This window comes from Pithys albifrons, chromosome 4 (genome assembly GCF_047495875.1).
Source record: "Pithys albifrons albifrons isolate INPA30051 chromosome 4, PitAlb_v1, whole genome shotgun sequence".
Taxonomy (NCBI): Eukaryota; Metazoa; Chordata; class Aves; order Passeriformes; family Thamnophilidae; genus Pithys; species Pithys albifrons.
In genome coordinates this window covers 32,151,236-32,169,139 of record NC_092461.1, presented here as the reverse complement: position 1 = coordinate 32,169,139, position 17,904 = coordinate 32,151,236, and the positions used below count along the sequence as shown (strand labels likewise).

The window sequence follows — 17,904 nt, the reverse complement described above, 5'->3', positions numbered from 1 at the left end:
ACATAGTCTGTATGAAGAAATTTTAAGATACAAGACTCTGCCTTACACAGACCTCCCTTTTACACAATTTCATACTACAGTTCATAGAATCATAGAACCATAGAATCATAGAATCGATTGGGTTGGAAAAGACCTCCAAGATCATCGAGTCCAACCCTTGGTCCAACTCTAGCTCGTTTACTAGATCATGGCACTCAGTGCCACGGCCAATCTGTGATTAAAAATCTCCAGGGATGGTGAGTCCACCAACTCTCTGGGCAGCCCATTCCGATGCCTGATTACTCTCTCTGTAAATAATTTTTTTCTGATCTCCAACTTAAATTTCCCCTGTCAGAGCTTAAGCCCGTGCCCCCTTGTCCTATTGCTGAGTGCCTGGGAGAAGAGACCAACCCCCACCTGGCCAGAACTTCCTTTCAGGTAGTTCTAGACAGTGCTGAGGTCACCTCTGAGCCTCTTCTTCTCCAGGGTAAACAACCCCAGTTGAAAAGCTGATGTGCAGATGACAATGTTAACAGATCCTGACTGGGCCCTGGGCAGCTGTCTGCTTTAGGATATTGCAGAACACTGCCCTGGTTCTTTGATGAGCTCAGCAGTCAAGCACTGAATCCCAAATTTCTACACAAAAAGACTGAGATATCTGTGTAACAGTCATCTAGGGTTGCTATTTCCTAGCAAGCATTTATAACTTAGAAATGACAGCATCACCCCTTGCACCAAATAGTTGCAAATAAAGTCCTCATCTTCCAGAAGCAGCATCCTGCATTAACATGAGGTGTGAAGGAAAATAAGCTCTTACGCCACTCTGCCTTCATATTCTTCCCTACCAGGAATACTATGATTTCCCTTTCCTGGATATAATGAAAAGTTGGATTTTGCACAATTTTGCTCTGGAATTTTTGCTTTACTCAGTTCAACCATGAGTCTCATCCACCCACCTATTGCACCTTCAACCACAGATGCAAATGACACACACAGATCTTGTCATTGGAAAATGGTTTTGTTATTGTATGTGGTCAGTTTATATTGCTTTGAGAGGTAGGCCTTTCTCTTAAGACTATTTTTCCTGCTCACCTGCTCACCAGGCTGGCCACGACTTCCTGGCTCACCCTGGAAAAACAAAACCAAAACTTTAACACTGTGAGGATCTGACCCTTCGATAAGAGCACTTTCTCATTAGTAGACTATGTCTCCCACTGTTCTGGTCCATGTTGTTCTACCAACATCCCATAAGGCACTGAAATTGGCTTCTTGATAGCTTGGGAATGCAGAACACAGCGAGCCAACACAGGTCAGATCTCCCTCACTTAGGCCTGAGAAACGAGCATCAAACAGGGTTTGGTATTTTGGAACACCATGAACTCTGAAAGGCAATGAGCCTCAACTGCTCGACCACTTATATCTCCAGCTTTAGGAGAGTAAGACTTCCCTGATGTCAGTGTAAGACATTCCAAAATCACACTTGGATTGACTCAGTGGCTGTGAAATTAAATCCCTTACCTTAGGGCCAGCTTTTCCAGGAAAACCTTCCCCACCCTTTTCCCCTTGTTCTCCCTGTAAGGAACACAAGAAGTCAGTAGTGAAGCATGTTTGCAGACAATGGTGAGGAATATTTTAACTCAGCTCCTCAGTATCAACCTAAGGGAGTAAAGAGAACTATGTGAGAATATGCTTCCTGGAATGCTTTTCTATTCTAGTGCAATCGAATCTCCAGCACCTGTCACCCTACTAGTGAATATTTTTGGAATAGCACAAAGTCAACCACTGTTACATTAAAGATGTCCATAGTGAATTGTCTGAAAACCACCACCTCCATTCAGTTTCTTCAAACCATACATGGTTAGAAAGTGAGAAGGTGTTTTGAAAAAACATAAAATTTTGGGACTGGGACTTTGGTCACTGGGTCCATTGTGTAAATACTTTTAAACTTATCTGCCAATGCCAGTAGTGCCAGCAGGGACAGCAGAGGCTGCAGTGGTTGAAATGTGCTACATAGCTGGGAAGTGCAGTAACTATTACACAGGGCTGTGGATAATACACAAAGGTTATTGAACATCAGAAATATGTTTTGAGCTCCAAATTCCTCACCTTTACTCATCAATAAGTGGGAACTGGGGACTGTGACAGACCTGGGCTCAAGTATCAGAAGCAAGAAGACCACTGCTAATGCAATCCAAGGCAATAGATGGTTAAGAGCTGTTATCGTTAATCCAATATAGCATCATCATCCCCAAAGCCTAGTTTGGCCTTTGTAGTCAAAATACAGCACATTTCTTTGACACTTATTTGCACAGAGATGGCAAGGCAATCAGAGTGTCTCCTACCTCTAAATCTATCTCCCTTTTCCCACTGCAGAAACAACAGGAGTTGCCCAATCTGTCATTTGGAGAAGCTTTCAAATGGGGAATAAGAAATAGAAAACAGTAAACTTTCTGCCACTAGTCCTATGCCTTATGGGGATGGCATTTCTTTTTTTCCAGACCTTCAGGAAGGAAAGAAAGGAACATCTCTGGAGCCAGGTACAGTTCTTTGCTCTTCTTTGTGCCTCGGATACATGTCTTGACTTGCCAAAGAGTCGCTGGATTTCCTGCTTGACCATAAAAGCTTCTCTGCAATGCTGAGCTGTGTTTCCCAAATTGGATGTAGTAGTTGAAGACTTAAAGAGGACCTTTCTTCCCTGCTGTATTTACAACCACGTCCATCTTCATCATGACTCAGTAGAGTGCAACTGTACCAGCTTACTTCGCCCTGGATCTTCACTGGGGGCTCAGAGGTGTGGGGTGTGTTGCTTGGAGGTGTGCCCACCTTCCTGCTAACCCTCGGTAACTCACCCCAACCACCTGCTCAGGTAAGCAGCTTAATCCCAGTGTATGTGGTGTCACTTGCCTTTTGACCTGGAAGACCAGGAAGACCAGGAAGTCCATCTTTTCCAGGCAACCCCTAAACAAGATGAAATCATAAGCTATAAGTGCTGGTTCTTCAAATCCTTATCAGCAAACTCAGCACAAGCATGTTCAGTTCATCCCTCCTGCCACTCACCTAAGTTTAAGAAAAGAACCACCTCATGCATTTTGTTTTGCCTTTTTTCCCTACTGTGACTCAAAACACACAAAAATTCTCACATTGCACATGTTTACTTGACCTTTTTTCCAGTATTCCATTTTTAGTGAATGACCACTCGATGTCAGTGTTGTTACAGAGAAAAGTCAATATAGCACTTTAATGCACTGTGGATTGTTAAATAACCTTTTACTTATCTTACTTACATTTTAACTTATTCTCTGAAGGTCTCTATATTATCTGTAGCCATAAAGATTTTTTTTTACATCTATTTTTCCTTTTAAATATTGGTAATTTCTTATAGAGCACATAGACTCCTAAAATTAAATTATACAACACATAGAGACTGAATGGTTCAGCAAGATAAGAATTAAAATTACTTCCTGTAATGCCTTTAAAATGGTGAGAAAAGGTTTTCTTCCCTTTCCAAGTGTCAGTCAATCCCCAAACACTGAAGGCTTTAGGTGGCAGTTCTGCACAAAGTATTAAATAATTCACCTTTCTTGACTTAAGACCCAACAGAAATTTCTATGCTCTGATAAATCTGAGATTTTAATTGGAAATTATTTGTCCTGATTCAGGAAATTCCATCTTTGGAAAAACAATATTGTGTCAAATGCAAAAATACTTTTGAAAGGTGTCATATAAGGAAAATATCATGGCCCCACTGTGCAGAAATAGTGGGGCATTACCTGGTAAAATTCTTATTCACCATAGACATCAGAGACTAATGCCTGCATTAAAGGTGAAAGTATTGGAGCCCTTGTTAAAACCTGGTGTGCAGACGAGATGTGGAAAATGAAGCACACTTGAGATTTAAATTATCATAAGTAATAGAGAGTTTGGAGGTGAGGGAAACAGTTCCTCAACACTTACAGCTGGTCCCGGTGGTCCCATTTTACCAGAAACTCCAATCTCTCCTGGCAGACCCTGAAAAATGAAATCAGAAGAAAAAATAAATCACTATTTCTGTCCTTTGCAGGAATATCACTGGAGATGGCTGTTTTCAATTGAAGTGTAGTTTTTCCTCCCATGGCAGTCAGGTCTACCCGTGGGGAGTCCTGTAGACATTAATTCAACCCCAGGGAGCACCAACGTGGCTCCAAGGCTCAGCACAGAGAAGCTGTCCTCTAGGACCAGCTGTGGCTTTGCAGTGGGAAAATGTAAGAGAAAACACACATTGCCAGAGGCTCTAACTCTGTTCCCTCTGAAAACCATGACCTAAAATTCTCCCCAGATGTTTTTTCTTCTCCTTGATATAAAACAGAAAAACCCCCAAACTTTCTTACTGGTGCTCCAGGTGGTCCAGGGGGTCCAGCAATGCCTGGGGGCCCTGGAGGTCCCTGAAAGAAAGGAAGCAAAGCCAGTTTATCAAACTCTCTAATAGTGGCTGAAAGCCTCAGGTCCTTTCCTGCATAGTAGAGGGCCCTGTAGGAATTGGACTAAAGCATTGAGCTTTATTTCATTAACTTCTACTCAAAAAACGCAAGATGCCAAACTCAAGGGATCCATGATCACAAGCAGAACAGGATCTTCTGCTTAAGCAACTGCTACCATTGCTACAAAGTGAGCTCCATCCTCCACTCCAGGACAAGAGATGGAGGAGTTGAAGGCCATCAATGGTACCCACAACATAAAGCTTGATCAGTGGGATCCGCTGAAGCACCCAATCTAATTTGACCTTGATTTGTGTTGTTTCAAAGTGAAAAATTTAGCTCTGCAAAAAGAGTGCTGAAAGTAACTAACGAATGGAACAGGCTTGTGGTTTGAGCTTGGGTGATTTTGGGCTGTAGGGGTAAAAATACCCACGTGTATGGAGAAACTCTGCAGTTTTAACAGAAATGCTCCACAATTTTGTTGCTCTACATCAACCTGGCTCGTAGTAAAAGGTCCTCACGAACTCATACTTCAGTGAATATGTTCACTTGGAAATATCTTAAACTACTTACTCATCTTCCTGCAACAGCTGTTTCTCTTAGGGAAAATATTCTCTCAATAGCCATCCCATTTACAGAAGGATTTATTTTTGTGTATTGAGCAAATTGTTAAATTTGACTTCCTAGCTGAGTAATTTGTTTCCAGACTTGACAGACCTTAATATGTTACCTGAGATGCAGAGGTGTTTGCTACTGCCAGCTTCCCCTGTGGATAAGACAGGATTTCTACTGTGCCCAGAACAAAGCATGTGTTCATGTATTTTTTGGACCAGGATCTAAGTAAACATTGTGAGGATGGATATGAGAAATGGATATATGACTGAGTTGAAATTTTACCCTGAGTGGCTCATTTTGTCTTTCTAAGATGACAATTTCATTAGTTTTCAGTTTTCAGCATAGGGCAGTTGTGGCTTTATTGTATTTAGAAACCAACAAACAAACCTACTCATCCCACTAGAAACCTCTGTTAAGATTTGAAACTGAGCAATAGATACAACATAGCAAATGGCCAGACAGCATTTTCCCTGTCTCCATTCAATATTAAGGTTTTACAATCATAGATCAATATTAACATTTATATTTAAGGAGAAATGTAGCTGAAGAGAAGAAGAAACCAGTGTAAAAAAGTGAGGACAAGAAGCTATTTGTGTCACAGTTTGGCAGAGATAGCAGCACATAAGTTATCTTTATAGAATACACTGGCAAAATTCAGCCAGAAGCTAAGACAGTCCTTCACCAATAGATGGGGCAAAGCGAACAAAAAAGGGTCCTGTAGACGCACTTTCCTCCCATGATCTGCATTCATTGCAACTCAGAACAGACATGGAGTTATCCTGTCAACAACATGGTCATTTATAGAGTGCCTCAAATATGAACACGCTAAAGCATCTCCTGAAAGAATTGCCTCTGGATGCACTGATGCTGATGATATAATTCCGAAAGCATCCTGCAGATGTGTTCTGCAGTTAAAGATTCTCAGCACCTCAGGAGACATTTAGTCAAGACCATCCATCACTTAAAAAGGCTTTACCATTCAAAGAAAAACTGGACAGGCCAAATTAGTCCAGCACAAGAGAAAAGACCATACACAATTGACCAAACAATTGAATGGAGTGATCTCAGACATCAGCGACATGGAAATTCTGCTGACCCTACTCCACCTCTACATGGTATAGGTGGAGGGACCCCCTGAAGGTAAGGGCTCCAAGAAGAGGCTTCCATGAAGAGTGAGTGGAGTACTCGGAAAGAAGGCAAAACCTTAGAAAAACAACAAACTGATTCAGATTGGACTCTGTATAAGTGCAGGAAAGAAACTGTAAAATTTATCTTTGTGGGCTTTCCTTGAGAATTCCATTGTTTCCTTCCTAGTAATTTAATTTTGTTCTTGCTCTCTGCCAATGAGTGAACCATCTTCCACCATGAAACACATATCCTTCATGGCCCTACAACTGGGATCTTCTATCAAAAGATGAAAAATCTCTAGGAAGACAGGGGTCAGTCTGTCACTGAAAGCAGTCTTATTCAAGCATCTGTCAGCAGCCAGTGTAATTCCTAAAATGTGTGATGCTACATCCTCCTCGTACCAACTATTTCTCGCAGTAACTCTTGGTATTCTCACTATCCAAGGCAATTTCTAATTATTCTCTTAAACCTTCCATATTTTAGACCACAAAAATTTTATGCATCAATAAATCCTGAAATGGAAGCCCACTAATCCTTTTCCTAAATTGGCATTAATAATTCCATCCCACTGATCTCCAAGAGATAATTACCTGGAATATCAGTCCAAACTGGTTTACAGGTGGCTTCACCACATGTTGCACTAACAAATGCTACACTCACTAATGGAAAGCTCTTCTGATAAAATCTTCTCCAAGATGGACATAGAAAGAACAGCTTTGCACAGTGACCAGCAGTATCCCTTGGAGATGCCCAGGGTGCTGACAGCCTGCTCCAGCTGACTTGTGCACACCAGTACATCTACTGTCCTACTGGGTGTCTTGCTGTCTGCAACCTGGGCTACAGCAAGTGATGGTACAAAGAGATATAAAATGGTACAAAGACACGTAAAATGGCAGAAACACATCATAAATTTCCCTTATAGAGCCCTCCCTTTAGCTACTGTGCAGAGCATTTCTGTTTCACTTCTATATAAATATCTGTTATTGTAGCCCTTCTCCTGACTTCTGAGTATAATTCAGAGCAAGGAATATTTTCAAGTATTAGATTGGATGAAACTGACAGCATTTATTTGTGTTTAAAAACCCCAACACTATAAAACTGCAGCAGCAGAACTATGTTTAGTGTTTACCCCATAAATCTCATACCATCAGTTTTCACGCCATCAGTTTGCTTTGCTTTGTAAGTGAACCCAGATTAAAGCAGTTGATTTATACAATCACTTTTTTCAGAGATCATTTGATGAATTATACAAATGAGAGTCCCTGTCCCAAATCTAGACCCCAGTGTTGTCCCATTAAAACTCTGATCTAGAAGGAAATAATCCCAGAGTGTGGGTTTTTTTCAGGCTGGTAACTCTGATGCATGCTTTGTACATGTTGAAGCAAAAACTGACCCATGAAAAGTTGTTTCTAAAACAGGACTACACAAACTGGAAAACAAACACAAAATGTGGATCTTTTATCAAAATGTTTAAATCAAAAGATTTTAAAACTGCTGCTTTTGAACAAATATATATCAAATGTTCATTAAAATCCCAAATCCAAATATTGTATAGAAGTGGGCGAGAAATCTTTAAGAATACCGTGGGGGGCGAATTTCTTCAGCCTTGTGTTTCATCCAGCTCCATTTCTTAGAAAACGTAATGCCAGGACAGTGGTCAAGAAAGAAATCTAAGACTGTCATATTGGAGGAACAGCTGTGCCTGGGCTCCAGGATCCACTAAAGAATGGTCTCCTCTTCCAGTGTATACCTTGCTAAAAGGCTGAAAAAGGCAGAACTATTAAGATTCAAGTTCTGAACTCCCTAAGGAAGCTCTGAGAAAGAACAGAAACCTTTGTCTATGACTCCATCAGTAGGTTGCTTGGCTTAAATATCTTTTCCATGAAAGAAGGGATGACTAAGTCTTAGAGGGAGGTGAACAAATGCCATTTCACAATGAAAACTGAAGTCTGATGGCTTTCCCAGATATCTGTCTCTGGAGGCAAAGCCTGCAAAGACATATTTTCTGTATATTATTCCATTCCAACGGCTGGGTTAGATAAGTTCTTAATCCATACTACAACAGACTATGGTCTGGGTTTTTTAACCCAGCATTATACCATCATTACGAACAAGAAGAAGGAACACACAGGAGCACCCTGTCTGCTGCCACAATTAGAGCAAAATGATTAACTAAAGAGCTGACAGCCTTTCCCCCTCCACTGTCTGCACTTGTCTCCACTTCAAAACCAATTACTCCCTGTCATTTCACCCCTCAGAAAGACCCCACAGACCCTTCCCATTGTGCTGTCTGGTTTTGTGCTGTCTTTGCTTTATTTCCCCTCCTTACCAACCGGGAATGGAGCTGTTGTACCTAGTTTTGTGGAGCAGCCCAAGTGTCTCACTATTTCTCTTCCTACTCCAGCTCTCCATATCTCCTCTGCTGCATGAGAGTGGATCAGCTCCTCAAATATCCTTTTCATTTCTCACTACAGACAATACAGTACCCGCCACCACAACTACTGTGAATTAGAATTATAGAATCAGAGAATTGTTTAGGTTGGAAAAGACCTAAAAGATCATCAAGTCCAAACAGTAACCCAGCACTGCCAGGGCCACCACTAAATCATGTCTCTGAGCACCACATCTACACATCTTTTAAATAGCTCCAGGGACAGTGGTTCTACCACTTCCCTGGGCAGTCTCTTCCAATACTTGACCACTCTTTCAGTGAAGAAATTTTTCTGAATATTCAACCTAAAATTGAAATTATTACTGAATTATTTTCAGTAATGCTGCATTAGAGTGTCTTGCTGCTCTTTGCTTAAATCCTGCCTCAAAAATTAAGGCAAAGGTACAAGGATACAGAAAAAGTCTGTTGCTGATGACACTGAAAACTGAGTGCCTGAAAAACCGACAGATCTGAGCATTTACCCACAATACATGTCCTACAGTCAGCATCAGTGGCAGTGCCATAATTCCTAAGTGGATGTGTTCTCCAATAATTTCAATAGATGGAGTACCAACAGGAATTGGAGTACCAACACTAAATTTAAAATAAAAGTCTTGTCAAGAAAAAAATTCTCTAAACTGTTTTTGCAGCTCTGTAAAAGTTGACTCTGAATAAAGCTGACTTTGTACATAGCAGTGTCTCTAGGAGAGTTTCCTGCTTCCAGTGAAAGGCACTATTTTTTTAATTTCATCACTTAGTGTAAGCTATGGACATGATCTCTTTTGTCTACAGAGGAAGATTTATTTCCCTATGTGTTTGCTTGGAGTTGGTTTACTGAGTCAGTGCAGCAAATGAGAAAAACAAACCACTCCCCCCCTTCCTTCAATATCTTTTGTTTCAGCATTATTAGTAATCGGGACATGTGAAGACTTTTTATTTACTTATTTATTTATTTTAAAGGTATAGCTCTTATTAAGGATAGCTCTGAGCAATATCTTCCAATTTCAGGCAGCACTGGCAAAGTTTGAATTCAATCTGAGCTTTGCAGCTGGGGCCCATATCCATTTCTTACATTTTGCAGTATTAACTTGCATTATCAAAAGAACATTAAGGACACTGTGAAGTTCAGAGGAGATCATTTCTTTCTTGAATTACTTAAGAAAAAACTGAGGTTGAGCTCACACCCTACAGACAAGTCTATACTAATTAAATCACTGCCAGCCATGACCATAATAGGTACAGCTTGTACTGGTCTGCCTCTCAGGTCTTATTGATACCACCAGGTTACCAAGCATAAGGCAAACCTGAATAACAGCTCAGAAATATTGTGAGAGTCTGACATTTTTGTTTAAATCTCCAGGAGTTTTGACTTGTTTTGTTGTCTCACAAGGGGCCAGAATATACCCGCTCAGCTCAGGGAATTTCAAGAGTGGCTCAGTGGACTATTTGTAGGTGCTTGTTTTAGGAGAGCTTCAGGCTCCACTGATGATATTGATTGATCCTTCATCAACAGGAGCAGAGACCTACATTACCATCTTTAACCCACCAAGGGCTTGCATTTCGAGCTGAACACCAGCCTTGGTAATTCCATGATACAGCTCACAGTGTCTGAGCCCTCCATTAGCACTGGGGCATCATCTCCTCTCCCGTCTGAGCCTGCAAGCACAGCCCTCACGGCTCATCCAGTGATCTCTGGCTGCCTGCACATCTCCTTCCTCCTCAGGATACCCATCATGCCTAGAAAATCATTTCCAAAAGTACCTCATCATCTGCCTTCAGCCCTTCCCTGAACTCTTCTTGTCACCAGATGGTGGGCTAGACAAGGTGTGCCCAGGTCTCAGATGACCCTGCAGACAAGCACAGCCTGTTTTGCTGTGCTTGGAACCCATCCATCTCTTTCAGCTGATTTTACAGAATTTTACAGAAATGTTCACTTTTCAGTCTGCACTTGAATCATCTCCTGCAATACAAGTTTGGTCCATGATTAAGGTTCTTGGACACTAAAATAGCAAAAATAAATAATAACAACATAAACACAATATCAGTTCAGATGTCTGTGTCCTTGCTGCCAGAAAATCATTCCAGAGGGGAAAAACTACCCAGGGCATCTATTCCATGGCTTAATGATGTTGAATGATGCACCATTTCTAAAGGTCACTGGAAAACTAATGCTTATTTTTGGGGATGCTGACTAGACAACATGGAGCAAATAAGCACGTGGGCAGGTTTACCACCACACTTGATTTGGAAGTAAAGCTAAATATTTAAAATATTTTTTGGATTAAAATCTAGTTTGAGTTGGTGTGTGCAAGGAAAGAGACAAAGCTAGGGATACCCTATTGTGACAAGACATCCCATAACATCAAGCTAGCAGAGAAACTGCTTCCTAGATGCTGTTTCAGGGTTTGGCACTCAAGTTAGTTCTCAAGTGGTCCTTGAGAGTTGGACTGAATCATCTCAACTCTGGTTCATCACTGGATCACAGATTCATAGAATAATCTGAGTTGGAAGGGACCCTCAGGAGTAGCCCTCAGGTCAGTTCCCTTGCACAGCTGCCAGATCTTCTGGGGCTTCTCAGTTGGACTGAGCACGATTGCAGTTATTTTTCTTGATAACTTCAGATGACCTTTTCTATGTCCTTCAGCAACAAGGTACCTTTTAAAGCTCCTATATCCACTCTTTCCTTTTGCCCATACAGATATCAATGGAGTAATCAGATGAGAAAACAAAAGTATATTTACATTTAAAACATCTAAGGAGAGGTCATTCATGTATGGCCAACTCTAGTCACTTGGCCCTCTATGCCATGGAGACAGCACAGAAACAGTTGATAAAAATTCATAAATAATTTGAATGAATACCCATGTAACTACAGTATAAGCAAAACTACTTTTCTTCCTGGGTATTTCTGGGGCATGGTCTAATTAAAAAAAAATGCTGATAGAATGCTTTAAAAATCTAATGCCACAAAAAGTGCTATTAAGCTGAAAAGTAGTTTTGTCACAAACTGAATGTAAGCATTTTCTCTAAAGAGAAATATGGAAATCTGCAGCAATATGTCCAGAACAGAGTGCCACTGCAGGAATATGAACAATATTTTTCCCTTTTTTGCAGTTAGCTGGGAGGAAGAGTCAATTTAAGTATCTCTCAATGGGGCTAGCATTATGTGTAGTTTTAATTAACCTAAAATCTGCTGGCTTTATTTAGCTTGTGCAGAAAGGAAAATTATCTAATGCTATGTCAGGAATTTTCTCAGATACATTTATAAAATTGCTAACACATGCATATATATATATTTAATTTGCAGGCAACTTGATCTGAGAAAGTGTGACATTATTTGGATGAATACTGTCAGGTGTCTTAGAAATAATGCATGGAGAAAAATCTTCCTCCAAAATGAATGAAAATCCTCTTTCAGTGTATCAGAAGACTTGAGGGGACCTTTCAGTGTTATCCAATGGGGAAAAAAAATGAAAAAGTGGAGAGTTGGACCCAATGATCCAACAGTTCAAGAAGAATTTTGACAATGCTTTCAGGCATATGGTGTGATTCTTGGGGATGTCCTCTGAAGGGCTAAAAGCTGGACTCGATGATCCTTGTGGGTTCCTTCCAACTCAGAATATTCTATAATTCTAAAAATCTTTGAAACACTGTCTTGACTCCTCTTGAAGGCTGCTGCTGAAACACTTGCAAATTGGATACTGTACCAAAGGAAAAAAACATTTAAAGTATGTAAACCAGTATCAAGTGGTGTTTTGCAGGGCAAGGTTCCCAGCTGAACATAAGGGACTTCACCTGCACAGGGTCACAAGCCCTTGGATTGTCTCTCTGACGTCCTCCACAGACATGTGAACAGCTCATTACAAAACATCTGCCGCACAAACCATTTCTAGATCGTTTCTCCTGGTTACAAGGGCAGAGCTTGCCAGAGGAAATAAATGAACAATCAGTATCTGCTGTCCAGCACTGAGATGCTTGTTGCAATGCATCACCAGTAGCAATGAAGGCTTGTCACTCTTGCCCAAAACTTTACCAATTATTGAAATAGAATCCTAAAGCCAAAGCCCAGTTTGTTAATTTATCACTGAAAAGAGAAGGAATCAAATGCTCAATCTTATCCTGAGTGGTCAGGTCAATGAGAGGGTGTGTCTTTCCTGATGAGGACATTCCCACAGATATTTTCCTTGTTGCAGGGGTGACCCTACAAAGTGACTTGGGCCAGCTGAATTCATCTACAACGGTAGCAAGAAACCAAGCCAGAGACAAGTGTCAGTTTTGTTATAACACAGGGCAGATCTAAGGTGGAGCCAAAGTCTCTATGATGGTTTTTAACAAATAGTACTATTTGGCCCTTATGATGTTATGATGTTGCACAGATGGTGCAATTTGAAGGACTAATTTGCCAAAAGCTTCAAAACAAAGGATTTAAGAGGTCATTAACTTACGACATGCCCCTTCCTCACAGGAAGAATACACATTTAGTTTTAATCCCCTGTCTCTACCTTCCTCAATAAGCCAACACTCATTCCTCTATAACAAGTAGAAATGTGAGTGGCAAAAGCCACAAAAGCAGGCTTGTGCTCAAAGTGTTCTTTCTGAATAGTAAATACAGTTAAACTGCTTCTTCCCTCAAGACTGCAGCACAGGAGGTCTGTCTGCAATGTCCAATTCACACAGCCAACAATCAGCTGAGACACTATCCTAAATATTACAAAACACAAATCAGTGCTTTCCCTCTGCAACGATGCTGCTCTATGCACAAGCAATGGGAAAATCACATACAAGACATTGCCTTATGTCCCTGTTCAAAGATGCTAAAAAACTGTGGAAGGTAAAAGTAATTGCTGACAGACAGGCAGACTCCTGACAATCACAACAGGACAAATTAATTTGGCTTCTAAAGGAAAAACATCAATTTCAAGACAGTGTAGAAGAGAAGGTGACACATCCTGCATTGTGGTTCCAAGTCACTTGTTGCCAAAAAAATCTGGTTTTCTACATATTATGAAAATTAAGAAATCATCACTTACCTGAGGGCCGATCAGGCCATTGATTCCTGGGAATCCTGGTTCTCCCTTTTTACCCTGCATGTTCAACAGAGAAGCAAATATTAGACAGCAAACCAAAGACTGCTACTGACTTTCCAAAGTCTTTCACTCCCAAACTAGTAAATCACCAGAATGTGGGACACAAAACACAACAGCTAGGAACGAAGGCAACAGATACCATTTGGCAGTGAAAATCCAGTAGTCTTTGATAGTTCTGTATCTCTCAGTTTGTGGCAACACTCCTAAAGTTGAGGGCTGTTCTCATGAACATCATGGCATCTCTTACACCCTGTAATCTCACCTGGGTGCTGCCTATAGAGGATCAGAGAATGAGATGCAGGCAAGGGAGGTACCAAGTGCCGCCCCATGCCGAGAGGCACTTTCTTTGCTGCAGTCAAGCCCTTCCCCTTTCCCCAACAAAGCCCTTGTGCTGCTTCAAGCATTAAAAAGAAAATAATTAAGAACTCTGATGAATGAATGCATATAAAATAGTCTTTAAGCTGGACCATGAGGTATTTCTAACTAGGGTTGGCATTAGCACTAAGGGACAGAGCTCACTGACTCCTCTGCAAACAAAAAAGAGCCCTCCAGAGGAACCAGAGAACTTTGCTGGTGCATGCAAAGGATAAGCCAGGACCTGGATTTTGTTCTCAACCAACAACTGAATTGTTGTGCTACTTTAGGCAAGTTACTATTTTATAAAAATTATCTATTCTTCCCTCATACATAATAGACACTGGATCATTAATATTTCTGAGCTTGTTAGTAATATTCTAGAAGGATACAAGAGAAGTCATGCAAATATCTGAAAGAGAGATGGTACTTTTTTTCTCCCTCATTTCTACTTCTTATTCAGACTAATTTTCTTTTTAGAAAGCAAGTTTCATGTCACTGATGATATGAATGGTCATATAGATGTGTAAGATGTATACAAAATTTTTCCTTTATTCTCCGTAATGGAAATATGTCCAGAAACAACATCTTTGAACAATAACTCCCCTAAGATTAGCTCAGTTGGTTAGAGCATGTTACTATTAACACCAAGGTTGTGGGTTAAATCCCTGTATGGGCCATTCTCTGCAGAGCTGGACTCAATAATCCTTATGGGTCCCTTCCAATTAAGAATAATCTGTGAAATCCTGTGAAACAGCTTCCTAATGACTTAAATGAATGAAAAAGCTAAACCATCACAAAACCCCCCACAGTTTTGTCATATTTTCCTTGGTATTGACTGAGATTCATTAGCTGGTGTGCCAAAATCTGATCTTTCTAATTATTTTTCTCATACAAAAATCCCAAGAAACCCCAACAAAACCCAGCAGTCATATGCAGAAGAATTTAAGAAGAAAACTTCCTAAAAAAAAACAGAGTGATTATAGGGTCATTGGGTACCAGAAGGAATTTGTAATCATTTCCAGAACTCTAATACCAATGAAAATTTACATTATATACCCAAGCACATCCACTATTCATGAATGTTCCTTCTACTTTTCCCATATCCATCATTTCTCTTTTTGTCAAAGCCAAAAAGAGCCCTTTTTAACATGAAGAATTCACATCGTTGCACAATTCAACATAAGTTTTCTAGTTAAAGATGCTCATTTCGCCAACTGCCAAGGTGACCATGCAAAGGACATTGTTAGGAAACTAATTTAAATAAATAAATAATCCTTCAAATAGAGCATACAAGATGTGGTGTGTGGAGCCAGACACAGGAGATGAGCATCCCGGCACGCCGCCTCCTGCTCCCTGTCAGCACTGGAGCTGCATGTCAAGGTGGCTGGTCCCAGTTACAACACTGAGGCCAACACACAACATGGTGTAACGGATTCCTTCATGTCCCACGAACCAACTGTTCTCTGGGCACACCAATCTGTGGTAGCAAGGAAATATGCAAGGGGAGCCTTTTATCATTTCCTTAGGTATAATGCTGAGAAAGTGTGGTGATTTCTAAACTCTGAGAAGAACCTTAAAGCAACATATAATTACACTGCCAGGGAGACAGAGTGGTTTCCCATTGGGAAGAGGACACTTCGGCCACTGAGAGGTTAGGCAAAATACAAGTACAGCAGATTTGTTCCATGACATTACAGTCTGTCTATGAAGGACAGAAATACTTGCTGGGAGAAATTATACCTATGAGAGCAAAGTTCAGTGAAATGTCACGTTGTCTAATAATATGACGGAGAAACCCAGCAATTGCGCTCTGTTACCTATAGTTAGAATCTGCTCATTGCAGCTTCATTTTGGACTTAATCCACACCATGAATCTCTTTTTCCTTTGTTTTGTTAACTTGCTTACATTTTGATTTCTGTAGAGCTGAACTTTGTCAGGGGAGGTAATGTCATCTGAACATTTCAAACACTCACAAATAGGTATGAACACAACCATCAACCAGAAGACAGGAAACCAAGGAAAAATGTTGTCCCCACAGTGCTACATGAGAAATTTGGAAAGGTATCATGGTCCAAAAATTTTTTTCCCATCTTGCTGTTCCAATAGCCAGAATGGTCATATATTTTCTTAGCATGTTTTTCTCTGGGGTTTGGCAATAAGAACAGAGGTGGATTTGGTACCAAGTACATAGGCAACATCCTTAATTGTGAACAAATATGACTGCTAGCATAAATGCCAACTGTTTCCTTTGTAACCTAGATGGGATTCTAGGATCACTCATTTCGGCCCCATCTATTTACCTCTACGTTTCTAGACAAGCCAGAAGAAATCCGAGTGTTAATCAATGTTTGACCTCCATGAAGACACCAGCCTTTTGCAGTCTCCATATGGATTAGATAACAGTAAATTTTGAAAAGAGAGCATCTCCATAGCTTGTGGATGAAAATACCATCAGGGTTGGCCAGATTAAGGGTGATTATTGGGGCATTTGTAGTGAAGTAAAGGATTATAAAGGCTTATGGATATTGAGGGAGACTGTACCTTGGGACTTGCTCCTTCCAAAAAGTCTACTTAATTTGCTGCTCAAACTTATTCTTCTCTGTCTCCTATATTATTTACACATCTCCCCTTGGAGTTACCAATGAATTATCTCCTTTCCTTGGACCCTGCAAATCTAAGGTGGATTAAATCAAGTGGAGTTCATACACAAAGAAATAAGAGTTGAAAGTGTTGACTACCAAATTCAAATTGGGACTGGTCTGAACAGTAGTATCATATGCAACAGCTTACTCAGGAGAAAGACAGGTCATGAAAGGCAGGTCAAACGTATGTCTGTCCCACCATCAAACACATGAACAGCTCAGCAGTCCTCCAGAGATCTGATAACTTTCTCTCTCCCGTGACAGCCAACAGGGATCATCCACCTTTCCTGTATTGAAAAGTGCTCTTAACACTTCTCTGGGTGGAGGGTGTACCTTGAACCCAGAAGTCATTGGTTTTAACAGGATCCTTTAGGCTCTACTCTAAAACAGATATGTAGCACCTACTGAGACTCAAAGCCTTGTAATCTACTTATAAAGACGCAAGAAAAGCCTGTTAAGCTTTTTGTGGTGTTCTCATTTCAGAAATAAACATTTAGGTCTTGTGGACACATGTACATGAAAACCTGTTGAAACATGACAGCTGAATTAAAAGTGCAGAGGACTCTCCTTTGTAACTTGCTCCTGGAGTTATGTTCACTCCTCTGCTTCAAACTGACAGACTGTGACACCAGACTTTACAATTAGCTCACAAAAAAAGGGTCTTGCAATATCATTTCCTACATTACTTCTGTTTTTACATCCAACTCACTCTCATTTTGTGCTTCGCATAAATTATTTTGAGCATGAAGTGACTTGAAAAAAAGAGAATAATTATATTATTATTATTACCACTACTACTACTACTACTACTACTACTACTACTTCTACTACTACTTATCTGCCTGGCTCATGTACATCAGTGTTTTAAACATGGAGAAGGACATTCATCAAAGGTTACTATTTTATAAAGATACTTTTCATTCATTTTCTTTTCATAAGACTGTTCTTACTACCCTATGAGACTCCTGTATTTGTTTTGGTTTGTTTTGTGCTGACTGTACTTTGAGTTTTGAAAAACCTAGACAATATAAATTTATAAACCTAAGATCGAGTCCAGCATATCAAACTCAAAATTGTCTGGATAGGTCCTGCTTCACGCCTATGTGGGAAGTACTGTGCCATGGGATAAATGTTTTGTCTTGATTTCCTTTTGAAATTTCAATCACTTGAATGAACTTGTATCATTTTAAAAAAGAGGCAAATTCTTAAA

At 40.3% G+C, this 17,904-nt stretch overlaps 1 protein-coding gene across 1 annotated transcript in view; it reads right to left on the bottom strand.

Annotated features, from left to right (window-relative positions):
• Positions 1-17,904, bottom strand: part of COL22A1 (collagen type XXII alpha 1 chain) — a 205,888-nt gene that overhangs the window by 64,745 nt on the left and 123,239 nt on the right. The window contains exons 23-28 of the mRNA XM_071553031.1: positions 13,638-13,691; positions 4,347-4,400; positions 3,934-3,987; positions 2,884-2,937; positions 1,498-1,551; positions 1,072-1,107 (exon numbers count right to left, since the gene is read on the bottom strand). Of these exons, the coding sequence (XP_071409132.1) occupies positions 1,072-1,107; positions 1,498-1,551; positions 2,884-2,937; positions 3,934-3,987; positions 4,347-4,400; positions 13,638-13,691 (306 nt within the window). The remainder of the gene's footprint in view (positions 1-1,071; positions 1,108-1,497; positions 1,552-2,883; positions 2,938-3,933; positions 3,988-4,346; positions 4,401-13,637; positions 13,692-17,904) is intronic.